This window comes from Limanda limanda, chromosome 22, assembly GCF_963576545.1.
Source record: "Limanda limanda chromosome 22, fLimLim1.1, whole genome shotgun sequence".
Lineage (NCBI taxonomy): Eukaryota > Metazoa > Chordata > Actinopteri > Pleuronectiformes > Pleuronectidae > Limanda > Limanda limanda.
The window spans coordinates 10,696,148-10,710,032 of NC_083657.1; the positions used below are offsets into that span (position 1 = coordinate 10,696,148).

General features: G+C 42.1%; 1 protein-coding gene across 1 annotated transcript in view; it reads right to left on the bottom strand.

Annotated features, from left to right (window-relative positions):
- The window catches only part of LOC132996114 (collagen alpha-1(XXV) chain), a 137,939-nt gene that overhangs the window by 21,721 nt on the left and 102,333 nt on the right, over positions 1 to 13,885 (bottom strand). The window contains exons 10-14 of the mRNA XM_061066435.1: positions 9,774 to 9,800; positions 8,366 to 8,410; positions 6,561 to 6,605; positions 5,971 to 5,997; positions 3,011 to 3,055 (exon numbers count right to left, since the gene is read on the bottom strand). Of these exons, the coding sequence (XP_060922418.1) occupies positions 3,011 to 3,055; positions 5,971 to 5,997; positions 6,561 to 6,605; positions 8,366 to 8,410; positions 9,774 to 9,800 (189 nt within the window). The remainder of the gene's footprint in view (positions 1 to 3,010; positions 3,056 to 5,970; positions 5,998 to 6,560; positions 6,606 to 8,365; positions 8,411 to 9,773; positions 9,801 to 13,885) is intronic.

Consider the following 13,885-nt stretch of genomic DNA (forward strand, 5'->3'; position numbering starts at 1 on the left):
TTATGTCTGTATATGACAAGGTAAATACAGTTAGTATAAATTACCCACAACATTTCCAGTTTATTCCTGTTAATTCCTGTATATTCCCGTTTATTGCCGTTAATTCCTGTCTATTCCCGTTAATTCCCATGGAAAGTTTCCAACTTTGAATATTCCCGGAATTTTTCAACCCTAATCACATTCAGAGGCCTCAGCTAAATAACCTGGAAACATGTGAGGCAACACGGATTGTGATTGGCTAGAGAGAGGCCGTCGCCTACAGGCTAAATTCCCAATTTATATCAATCGCTGTGCCACGTTGGCCAGAGCCGAGCGTACACAGCCCGGAACTTCCAAAAGTTTACTCTGTCATTATCATTTTTTTTCTAAACTGTTAAATAATATTCCTATCTGTGAGGTTTGACTTTTCAATGAGAAGAGACAAAGTTAATTTCACACCTAGTTAAACACTTAGGCAGAGTGCAGCACAACTAAATGGTTTAGAACTCCAGCTTTTAACTGTGGTAATGATTCGTTTTAAGAAGAGGCCAGAGATGGACAAGAACAGGCCGTCGGAAACAGAAGCACAGCAGGTAGTAAATATATAAAGTACATTTACTCAAACACTGTGATGAGGGGGAATTTCAAAATACTTTTTAACTCCACTATTTTGTTTGATAATATCAATACCAACTTTGCAAATCAATGAGGCGTACTAATACGCATTTAAAGCCAGGGTTGGTAATCCTGGAAAAGCTAGCAAAAGCAAGCTACACTTTGAAAATGATTGGCTGAGTTTATTAAACTCCTGTGAGGGCCACAGACACCGACTTTATTTCTTTTTCAGCCAACTTAATTTAATGATTGCTATCGGGAAGTAAAGAGGATTTCAACCAACGAGACAAAATGTGTTTCTACTTAACAACCCTGCGCTTAAGGATCGGAGTAATTTATGAATGTCGCTTTCTGATGAAAGGTACAAGACTTCGGTTGTGTCCGATATCACTCATTCACTTACCCCTACTCACTATATAGGGACTTCTATATATTCGACTATATAGTGAACTCATTGGCATAAGAGACAAACTATTTCAGACACTACTCTGTGCATTTTCTCTAAAGATTAATTAAGTTATTGTCGCAGGATTATATTGCACAACAACCTCATTATACATTTTAACTGATGAGTTCACTATATAGGGTATAAAAAGTGTCACTAAACTCTTGGACAGCAACACAAAATGGTGAACTCACATGTGTATCTGTCTTTTTTTGCACTCCTCCCCCATCCTACTTCTCCCTGAGGTGTCTCTGCTCGCCGTCCTGAAGCGCTCGCTGCCTCACCCCTCACCCCGTGTTACCGCACTCTCCCGGCAGTGCGTGCTGTGTATTGTTAACTTTGGCATCTTCGGGGCCTGGAGGAGTGAAGATGCCCTCCCCTGCTCCCCCTGCTCCCCCCCCTCACCCCTCAAGCTGCCCCCTCTATTCTCCGGGTTTCTTCTCTCATATATAAAACAATAAATATCGGGGACGAGCAGTCGATCGGACACAAGAGTCTGTCGAGCTTCATCTTGTGGAACAACGAGCAGTTTTCTCCACCGGCCCATCCCGTCTTTCAGCGTGCTCACTTGACAACTAAATCAGCCCATGGTGTGTGTGTGTGTGTGTGTATGTGTGTGTGTGTGTGTGTGTGCGTGACATATGCTAAACTCATCTGGATAGACGTCTTGATTGAAAAGCAATTATTCCCGCCATATGTTCTACACTGTAAAACCCCCACAGCTAAGATAAGGTCATCGCATCTAATCGAATGAAAAGATCTGCAGGATGTCCAGCCCTTTACACAACTTTCTGTCCCTTTTTATTGAAAAATACACCGCCACGTCTGCTCTCGAAGAATGAATGGCAGATGACTGGCTACAGGAGTCTGAATTCCCATGGCGCTCAATTTTTCTTTATCATTCCTGCAAAAAAATGTTTTTCTTTTTTCTCCCTCCCCCCCCTCCCCTTCCTTTTACTGCGCAAAAGGTGAAACAGATCAAAGCTGCGCCGGAGCTGCAAACTTTTATCGTCTTCCACTTTCCCTTTTTGTTCGCTCATTTTTCCACAGATGATATCCTGCATCTGTTTCCCTCACATGGTGTCTTTCTTGGCAGCCGCGTTCGGCACTCTTTTAAAAACCAGAGTACCCATAAAGTGAGAAGTTATCAAAGTTGTTCTCTGCTGCACAGCAATAAATTGACATTGACATTTTGAGTGCACTGCTTCTATTCTGCTGCTGCTGCTGCTCTATCAGTTGTATTTGGTTTTCTTATAGCGAATCCAGGATTTCTCCACTGCCTGTTCTCTGTTACCATGTGTACCTTGTTTTTGGCAAATTTTGGAACAATTATTATCTTTTCCCAGAAGTGTGAGAAGCTGAATCAACATTTTCAAAGGATCATTTGTTCCAATCTCTAATTATTTCATTTGTGAAATGCTTGAAATCAAATCTGAAGGGCAGAGACGCCCAAATGTTGCCGTGGAATCACCCAATACAAATAGGAATGATTTATTTCATAAATACTGCTGTTGCGAGATAATAATAACAAAGGCATTGTTGCAAGTTCTGGAAGGGATGTATAATCTGACTCTGGACACGAAGTCCGTAAATTAACGCAAAATAAAACAAAACAATCAAGAACAAAAGCTTTTTTGAGAGAATTATGAATCTGAACAATCTGTCCAGCACACGAACTGGACTCCGAGCTGGACTTGCTGGAAATGGATCCCAATTTGACGAGCTGTCTCGCTGATAAATGTTCCCTAATTATTGCAGGAGCCGTCCGAGCAGAAGGAAGTAGAGTCAGCCTAGCAGAGCAATTAAGTCTACATTAAGCACAAAGGACTTCTGATGGCACTTGACCTCAGTTACTTCTCTCCACAGATCTCCTATCTTTTATGTTTCCCAGCAACGGCAAGACTCTTTCTCTGAGCAGGTTCCAAGACATAAACAAAGGAGAATGAAAGGATAGAAGTGGAGTTTACGTACCTTCTCCCCCGAATCGCCTTTCGGACCGTCCTCACCCATGTCACCCTGCGATGAAATCACACAGAGGCAATCACAAAAAAGAATGTGTCAGTGCAGAGCAGAAAATCTAAAGAAAATCATGATTTCTTTATCGTTATGCATGACTGAACATGCATAACACACAGCAGGACTTTGACAAATCTTCCCTCTCTGTGATTGACTGCTCTGTAAAACAGCTTAATGGACGCTTGGAGGAAAATCCGAGCACGCTGCAGCCAAGATGAAGTGCCATTACTGTGCATGTTAAATTCCTTTTGGTCACTAGCAGAGTCGTCACACGTGGTTCAAATAGGACTGATTTCAGATGATGTAATGCGCTCCGTGGGGCATAACATAGATCATAGAACTCCTGGCATCAGCTGTGTAGAGTATGGTTTTCTGAATTCACATGTTTTCCATCTGAGCAGAAAGAAGCAGATTGGATGTCAGGGCTGTAATATGCCACACTAGCGGCTCTGGGGATGGAGGCATTGCGTCAAATTCTTTGGTCCGAGAAAATTGGGTGGATTGCCTTTTAAAATGTTGTTCATACAGTCATCGTCCATGAGAAATGGATCCAGAACACTCAGGGAATCTACTGGCTTTTCCTCTGGTCTCACCATGAGCTTGTGGTTGATTGAAATATCAATCTCGAAATACTATTTGATTAATTGCTGTGCCACACATTCATGTCCTCTATAAGATAAGCGGTAAGCATGACCTGCTCTTAAAGCAGCGTGATGCAATCTTTTTACCTTAAAATAGCAGCTTAAAATAGTTTAATTCCCAACTGTTCTTACACTATGCAACTTTGGGAGAAGGGGACGATCTCCAGCAAGAAACTGACTGATAGTCACTGCTTAAAAGTTGCCAGAATCAGGCCCAGCAGGTTTAAGCTTAATGCTGAACAGTCGATGAGTAAAAAATACTTAAAAGTCATTAAAAACCAGCGTGGATCTCAATATTCAGCTAGGAAACATTAAAATATCAAGAATTATAAACAGAGTTTGGTATTACAGCTGCTGCTCTTCTGGTTCAGGAAGCATCCACCATCTTTCCAGTAAACACATTGATAGGCGTTGAATTTTCTCGACACGAAAACCACTTAAAAGATCGGACACAGAGTCTAAATGAATGAATCACCCTGTGTGGCTGCAGAGGGCGCTGTTGCTCAGTAAAAGTTACATTGTGTTGCTTTAACCTCAGCATCTGCACCCATGTGCCTCCAGACCCCCTAAACCTCCAGAGTGTTGCAGACTCTTCATCTTGTTGAGAGAATACTTGCACTGCTCTCAATCCAGTTGACATGTTCCTAATTTAATGGGGACTTGCTAATCCAAGGATCTTAAATAAAAGGTTGTGTCAGGACTGCAAGAAATGAGCTGTTACAGGCTCTGTGCTTCTGCAACAAACACTTCTTTAATCTGTTAAAGGCTGGCATTGTTTTGAGCCTGCTGGCTCTTCTTTAGCGACCGATGCCAAAGACAACTGTTAATGTTAACATATGCGTCTCATCTCAAAATAAAAACTCATCCATGGCACTTTGAGACGAGTGAGTTCAGTGCCGTAGTTGGCAGGACATCGATCTTTTCTCTCTCTCTTTTAAAAACCACAATTTCATGTTAACTAAGTGGTAGCCTAACAGACTGCAAATATTCAAATTTAAAGTAAAGAATTGTGTCCCCGTGGAGAACATTGAACTTTAAGTAAATTAAATTAGTTTTCAAATTCAGTATGGACAACAAGCTTTAGGCAGTAAATGAATTATGGATCATTTTACCAAATATGAAAGTATTTGTTTGACATGAATTGTCCTGCTTGCTCTTAGTTAACAAAGCCAAAAAGTGTTTTATAACTGCTTTCAGACAACCACTGCAGTCCGGACATTCTCCTGAAAATGTCCTGAGGGGTTTTGAGAGCTCACACGTCTGAGTCCGTCTTTTTCAGTAACTTTTTTGCGCAAGCTCCTTAGTAAAATGTACTTTTGAGCTCATGTGATAATACAGCAGTTGAACTTGTCTGACCCGGCCAAACTCCTGCTTCTTCATATGTGAAAAGCAAAGTCTGAAAAATTGTCCAGAGGCAATTTCATGTCATGTCTGTCAGCAGCAAACAATCATTTCTCATTGTACTTTAAAGCAGTGTCTCCCAATTGGGAGGGCCAGACCTTTTAAGGGGTCAAAGGATAACTTTCACTGGTTTGATTTTATCCTGCTCTGATCTAAATTTTGCTTCTTTATTATAAAATATTGGATAGTTTTTTGCTTTCATGCAACCTGTGACACAGAAACATAACAAAAGTCGTCATTATCTTCTTTCTCCAGTGGCTCAGTCTGTTTAAAGTTTCTATGCGATATTGTGTTCATTTCCATCAAGTTTATTCTCCACAGGACAGTTATGTTAGTGTGAACAATGGTTGCTGCCTGCTGAACCACAGTATAACACTGGATCAGGAGTATTAATGATGGGAAATAAGTCTCCGTTTGACAAGAGACTCGGATCAACAACTGAGGCAAACCGCCTGAAGGCAGGTTTTGTGGTCGATGAAGCACGCTGAGTCATCGCCACCCTCCCCGTGCAGCCTGCCTCACTCTCGACTCGCTCCGTGTTCACACCTCCCACTCGCTGCTGTCCAACTGCAGAGAAAATGAGCACCATTAGAATTAGGGAGCAGGCGAGAACACGGCCGCTTCTCCTCAGTGAGGCTATTGTTTAAAGGCCTGGAGCCGGAGGAGCTGGGGTTCAGTTTCTCTGAATCACCGACTCGCTCCCTGCAATGATCTCACAGGGGGATTCCCCTTGAAAAAACAAACAAGCAGGAGCTGTGAGAAGGAAAGTCCGAGCCGATGCCATCCTTTTATCACGATGGCCGTCCTAACACACGGTGGGATACACAGAGTGATGCTAGCAATAATGTTCGGCGGTGTCAAATAGGGCTTTACCTTTTCACCTGGCTCTCCTATTTCACCCTGTTGGGAAAGAAAGCAGAGTGTTAGACGTAGAAAAGCTCAGGGGGGAGGTGGGTTCAGTCAGGAGATCTATTGCAGCCACTGAGGGTCAGATTGTATCTGGGGTTAAATCCATGTTAGATCACGGAAATTCTCTCGTGTTATGTCTGACTTTTCCCCAGACAGATCTGCAAGTATCTGCTTTTTAGAAATTTTCACAGTGAATACAATGAACAAGCTAAAATCCCAATTCATACATATATTTCTCAATAATTTAATTTAATAAAACGTATGTGTGGTACCAATATAGTTTTAAATGATACACATGAAGATGCCATGAAGACAACATGTTCATATTCATCTAAATTGCAAATACAGTTCATGCAAAACATTCAAACAAATGTGTGAAGAAAGTAAGGCATTACAAAAGGTAAAGTTGGAAAAAACTCAGGTAAACAATGCTTCTTTGAAAGGGAAGGATGAAAATGACAAAGCATTTCATAACAAAAGAAATGTACAAAAAATATATATGATCACGATGAATTTACAAGAATAAGAGCACACAGAACATGTGCGCACCAGACCTTGACTCCGGGGATACCGTCCAATCCTGGGATTCCAACATCCCCCTACGGACAGCACAACATACACACAGTGGCTGCATTGAGTGTGATGTTTTAGCAATGTGATCTCTGATTTAAGGGATTTCAGATCAGAAGATATTAAAAGGTTGACGTTTTTCTCCCTCAACATAGATAACTTTTGACCTTTAGAGAGGTTAAGTCTGTGTCACCGGTAAACAGGTAGGTATTTGCAGGATGGTTGGTTTTAGACAAAACATCATACATTTTAAAAATACAGTCATACCGTGGAAAGGATTGACAAGCTTTTTATAAGTCTAATTATTTTCGCTTTGGTACCGAGTATGAGCAAAAGAAGAAAGCCGAGTCTATCTGATGAATAAGAGTTTGTTGTTGGTGTGAGTCGGAGTCTTAAGTGAGAAATCAGCCTCAGTCCCTCTTTTGCCAGAAACAATTAACCTGTGGACCTCTTCATTATCCCTTCTGGTTAATGTATAGCCAGGATGAAAAAAATAAGAAATCGATGAAGCGGATTTATTAACATTCATGAAATGAATGTCAAGGGCCCTGCTGCTGAATACTGGGAATACCAAATGGCAACCCACCCATCTGGATAAGGCATTATGGGAATATCTGTGAATGATCTGTGTTTAGGGAGTATCCAACCCTAACCCACCCCTCCCCCCGCACACTAGCCGTGAATCTCCTCATAAATGTTTGAACCTTTATCAGCTCACATACAGAATACGATTATCTATGTCCGATCAATATGACGTCTGCCAGTCAACTGCTCTCAATGCTGTGTACAGTTCAACTTTCTGCATGAGCGACACTTACATACCATAACATATTCTGTTTAATAACTGCACTGGAGTTCTGTTTCACGGGTGCTGGCAGACCACACTCCTTCCACAAGTATGAAATTAGGCCTTCAGCTTTTGTTTTCTCCAGAGCTCCCTTCAAAATGTAACCTCTTCACTCTGGTTCCTATTACGGCCTTGCGTGCCTCTCCACTCGTATCTGTGTAAATGTGTGCTTGAGATTAGAAAGATGGTGCCTCTCAAATCATCTCCTCATTCGTTCTCTTCACTTGTGCCGTTGTTTGCTCTGGAATAAATATGCTTTTCCATTTTTCCCCACTGTGAAACACCTGCACTGTGTCTACTCAATTGGCTTTGAGAATGAGATGCAGGAACAAGCGTGAGTGTGAGAGCAGATTCACAGGCAGCTCCAAAAGGTATTTTGTTACCCTGGGGATTTCTCCTGAATAGGAGAGCGGTTTGGAATAGTCAGAACCTTTCTTATATGAAAAATGCAACATATGTGCAGAAAAAAAGACTGGTGAAAACATTAAAGAGTGTTTAAGTTGGTCGTTTGAAGATAAAATACATTCAGGTGTTGGCTTTCTCAACTTTTTTTGGGATGGAATCATTATTCCATACGAACGCTACAATTAGACTAGACTACTGCATTTAAAAGAAAATCCTTTTATAAATTATGTAGTTTGTCTAGACGAGAACACAAAATATGACAACCAATGCTCAGACGAGCATGCCTGGCCACTAGGTGGCGATAAAGTCTATACACCAACACACCAACAATCCAACAAGACAGCTGCCTGAGCGTCCCTACTATGAAACTTTTAAAATTAAAAGTAGACACCTACGTATAAGTAATGAAGTATAAATAGTTTCCCTTCAATACTCTCTAATCTATGGAAAACCAGTCCAAACAACTAGTTAACAAACAAAAGGAAACAGAAAAGTCCACCACACATATATAGAACAGTGCTGTTTGTATGAGCTCACCTTCAGTCCATCATCACCTGGGCTTCCAGGAGACCCAAGGGAACCCTGGGAAACAAACACAAAGGCCTTTAGGTATCATTGCAGAAAGAAAATAACTGTATTTTGCTCGCCAAGAAACTGAAAACATCAAAAAGACACATAAATATATGACCATGCAGGTCTATTCTCTCTGTACGGTGCCCAAACCACCTCCCAATGGACCCAACACCCAAAAAGTGAAATAAAATCCTGCACAAAAAGTGCCCAAAACAAAACTTCAGTCAAAAGTCGACACCACACAAAAACAGCAAAGAAGTGTTCCCGGGTTGGCCCGTCTATCCTTCCTAACCCCACTTCTGCACGTACTGGTTTTGTGTTACAAAACCAAGCAGAAATAAATACTGCATGTCATATTTTAAGATCTGCTGGGTAGGTAGGCAGAGGGCGAGAATGGGAGAATTATTCTGCTGAGCTTTAAAATACAGTGGTTTGCTTATGTTGGCTTATGCGCTCCCTCATAATATGAGTGATTTCCTGTTACCATGGTTACATTTACATATCAGAGATGGGTGAACTATTGGTACAAGGAGCAATGAAAAGAATAATGTTTCTAACTCATTTTGGGTCTCCTCCAATATATCAAAAAATATAACCGGGACTCGAGCTGGAGCATCCTGGGATGGAGGAGAAGGTGGGAAAGTTACTAAATACATAGTTCCAGCTTAGATAAGTTCGAAATATATGACTCACTTTAGTTCATGTAATGACACCAAATCGATCACCATGGCGATAAAACTTGAATAAGCGTTGGTGTGGCCTCTCTGCTAAACACAGCACTCCACCGGCGGCAGATCTAATTGAGTAGCCTCTGGCCTGGCTTATGAGTCATTAACATGGCGGTGTGTCATCGTTGAACCCTTAACACACACACACACACACACACACACACAGACACACACACACGTACAAACGCCCACACCGACGGGAGGCCCTGCCGACAGATGACAGCGCAGACAGGAAGTGTCTGATTGGGTTACACTGAACAAACACTGGCAGCTACCTGATGGCTGGATAGAGCTTACATCTGTTCCTCACATCAGCGCCGCCAGGGACCCGCCGCCTGTATCACAGCACTTAGCTCCAGATTCTCTGCTCTGTGTCTTTCTCCATCACTCTTTTCCCTTTGCCTACTCACGCCGGTCGAAACTCAACTCGCCTGTTGTTCTATTTACTCGCCCCGAGACAGTTACTATGTAAACCGAAACAGTATTCTAATGGTAAAGAAATTCCCAGTTGGTTTACGTTAGAGTTAGGCTAATTAGGATTCTAACATATGGACTGAAAAGGCACATTTCAGCCTGACTAAATGAGAATTGAAAAGAAAAGCAACATGTGCTGTTAGGACTAGGAATGTTTTTTTATAACTCACCTTTTGCCCTTCTGGCCCCTCAGGCCCCTATAAATGACAAGAGACAGAGCAAGAGAGAGTGGGAGAGAGAAAGAACAGTATATGTCAGATGAAATAATGTTATTTCCACAGCCAACATGGTCACAGCACAGAGACTGGCATGGTTTTGGTAGGATTTCAAACAGTGAGCGCACACACCCCTTCAGGCAGAGCAGAATCACATCGATCCCTTGCTTTAATCCTTCGACAAAGAGCGAAAATCCACTCACTCCGTGCCTTATTTTCATTGAGTTGCACCAAGCCCATGAATCCCTTAACGAGGCTGTGAATAATTAAATATTTTACGGTTTAATCTTTTTATGTTGATCTCTGTCTTTGTTCGTTTTAGCAACTGGGAAAAGTTATCTGCTTTGACTGTTTGACATTCTGCGCCGCCCTCCGGTCCAACACGGACTGTGGTTCGTTACCTAAACAAGCCGATAGTTGGAAAGACTTGCAAAGCCAGTGGGTTCGACGGAGCAAAAAGGCGCCACATCTCTTCTCGAGATCGAAGTTGGTGATAGATGTGTCTGGGAGGAATGTTTCTATTTTCAACCTGCTGTTATTTCACCACAGAGAGACTGGGTGCCATGACAGATCCTCAGCCTCCTTCACCAGAACCTCAGGGGCAGATTTTGATGTGGGGCAAGGGGCTACTGGCCCCAGCTGAACTCGGATTGGCCCATCAAGTCCTCCCCTGTCCTCTCAATAGTCTTTACTTTAAATACCAACAATACTGAGAATATATATATCACAAATTAGTCACAATTGATATTTTCTGCTACTGTAAAAACGGAACATTTTATAAATATGTTCAACTAACAGAGCTAACAGAAAACCAGGAATAACTTTAATGTGCACCTCACTAAATCAAGGATTTCGTTAAGATGTTGGACATATAATTGCCCCCCCCTAGATCAGCCACTGTCGAAGCAGCCTAAAAACAGCATGACTGCTTCAGGAACAAAAGGAAAAAAAACACGCTGAAAGTTAGTTCCTTCCACCTTGGCTAAAGCTAGACTCTGTTCATCAACACCTCCGCGCTTGGCTGTTACAACTCGCGACACCTCGTGTTGGCCGGATTCTTTCTCACCGTCGACTCGGGATTCACAGTGAACGGATCCATTTGGCTCGTTACGTGCAGTGGTGTTAAGGCCAGGACGACCTTGTGCTCTACAAGCCCCCTGCAACAACTTTTTATTCTTGTTGATGCAGTATAATTGGCTTAAAACTAAAGATTGGGTCCTGTGGTGGAATTGTTAAAGGTTGATGTGCCTGTATTTTAAAAAGAAGTCAACAAAGAAAAGTTCAAGCTGAAGTTTGTCTGTCTGTAAAAACTTCTGTGAATACAAAATGGGAGCGAGGTGGTGGCGGCCAACCCTGACCTACATGAAATAGATGCTTGGCTTAAAAACCTGTTTTCTGAGAATAAGTGGTTTGTTTGATCTATTCCATATCTTCTTTAGTTTCTGACGCAATCACCAGGAGACCGACGCTCAACACTTTCTCTTTCTCAATTTACCCCCTTCTTTTTTTTTTTTTATTAAGTAAAGAACTAGCTTGTGGAAATCCAGCAGCAACAAGTTCTCACATTTACAGAAGCGGCCCACACAGTTGCAGCTTATTTATGGTGCATTCCACCCGCACTTATAACAAAAACCTCAATGAGCAACTTTCGTTATCCCGGCCAACTGAGAGAAAGGTTTTCCTCCTACTTGCCTTTAAAAGTCTTTGTTAGCTAACCTCAGTGGGGCTTGGTAAACATCTTTATGACCCACTAGGTATGTGCAAGCATGTGCCACTCGCCCGAGTGCTAATTAGCTTGGCTACATCTGAGAGCACTCAGGGCCCACAGGCTGAAAAGATTTTTTTCAGAGAGTCAAGAACCCTTGAGGAAGTCCTGATCGTGCTTCTTTTGTTCTCAGCTTCGGGCCCTGACATCTCAAGAACAGTCATATTGAGGGTCATTCAATAAAAGATAAAAAGATAATAATTTCCGCTACAACAGCACAAGCTAAGCAAATTTGCACCTGAGCTCATTTAACGATCACAAAAGGGAAAATAACCCATAAATGTGCAATATCAACCGGACGCCGATTGAAGTCGAGCATCCGAGCACAAAGCCCTGAATGTCTGAAGCTTTCATTCATGACTTTGAAATGACAAACAATGAGGCTACTGCCGGGTCAATTCCCACACTCGGTCTGCAGTCGACCCCCTCAGCCACTCGAAGATCCTCACAGTGTGCATGTCCGATTCTCGCTCGGCATTTACAGGAAAAACATTTGCGGCGATCCAAGCACAGAGACGTTGCATGTCGGAGCTTTGGTGTATTAACAGCTTCTGTTTAAAGCTTCTGTTTGACTTATACGATCTGCGAAAAGGTTTTGCGACATTACACTTTTATTTGCATTCAATTATGGAACGTTTTTGCTTAAAAGGAAATGTATTTTTTCGACAGTCTGGTTCTTAAGTTTGGCCCTGGGTAGCTACAGGTTAGCATAACAACGTGCTCGCCGCCATTATTGCAAAAATTGTTGAGGTGTGTGCTTTACTTAAGCGTACACGACTTTTCCCTTTCGTAAGCCCCTTCAGTCTCACAAGCTTCACGGCTAAAACAACTGTAAACAACATGGCTGCACATGGTGGAGGAGGCCACCCAGTCAACTCTGGAGTTTAAATAAGAGGCAGCTCTGAAATGCACAAAATATAGCATTTGTGATGGATTTTCCTTTATCAGTTATACTTGGATAAGAGTGTGACATTACAGTATGATATCTTCCTATGTCCATTTATCTCCAAAGAGGGGTGTGTACAATTTTATGCTGACATAAAGGCAGGTTTATCAGATTTATCAGCAAGCATCTTTAAATCTGTAAATCTTGGGCAATAAACATGACCTGATGACCTTGGTACTAAAAACCTGTCACAATAAGACCCAGGTTGTTTTCATAAAAAAAAACTTTCCCTCGAGAAAATACTTTTCCCATTGATGTCAGCATTTGCCCCAACATAGTCGGCGACCACAGAGCATGTCCGAGGACATTTAGTCACATCTTTGCGCCTCATGTTTGGCTTCACATTAAAGAGAAAGGAACTCAGTCAAGGACACCAAAAATATATTAAAGATATGTCCACATTATGCAGGCACGTTGAGAAAACTAGATCCCTGCATGCATGCCTGTTGTGCATTAAAATATATATCCAAGGTGAGTCGTGAGCACATGGTGGGTTAGTTATATGGAAAGAGTAGGATGTAAAAGTGGATCCCTGAACGTCTGTGATATAATTGAAAGGAATAACAGCAGAAGGCAGCTGGAGGAGGTTTTTTCATTTACGGATGGAACGCAGAACACAATACACCACAGCTTTTCTTGTCTTTTTTTGGAAGCAAAATCAAGTTCTAAATGAAAACTGTATGCAAGGCTGGAAGCCACCTTTTGAGAGCTGAGGACCCCCTTAATTTGCCCCAGAGACACCTTATGGCACTGATGATTTCAAATTGAATCCTAAAACTCTGCTTCTTCTTCTTCTTCCCCCTCCTCCTTGTTTCTCCACAAGAGCTTAATCCTCCTAACCAGCACCATATGTCCTGGAAGGCTGCTGGAAAATTCTGGAATCTACTTTTGCCTCTTTAACAATAGCATCTACATCAAAATACGCTGAGCTGTGTCAAGTGGACGCTATAGTTTTGAGAGCGCCTTAAAAAAGAAGCAACGTTTTGTGAAGGAGCAACCTCAGGATGCCGACCTCGAGCTCAGATCCGGAGGTCTCGGCCTCTCAGTGGAGCCCATCCGTCTGGTTGCTTGTGCACATCTAAGTCATATTGACTTCCAAAGGCCGAATCAAGGGTGTGGTGTTGTGTTTCTCGATGGAGAATTTCTTTTTGTTCTCTCTCCAGAGATTTGACGTTCCAAATGATAATTTACACAAAACTTCTCTCTCTGGTCCATTATCTTATCTTAGTTTCTTCTTTTCTTCAAACCGCTGTTGGCTGGAAACAGAAGCTCTGAACTCAGCTGTGCCTGAGCGGCCATGTCACATCTTTTTTACAAGCTCTGGGACGTGCTCATCTCCTGCTGCTTATCACAGGG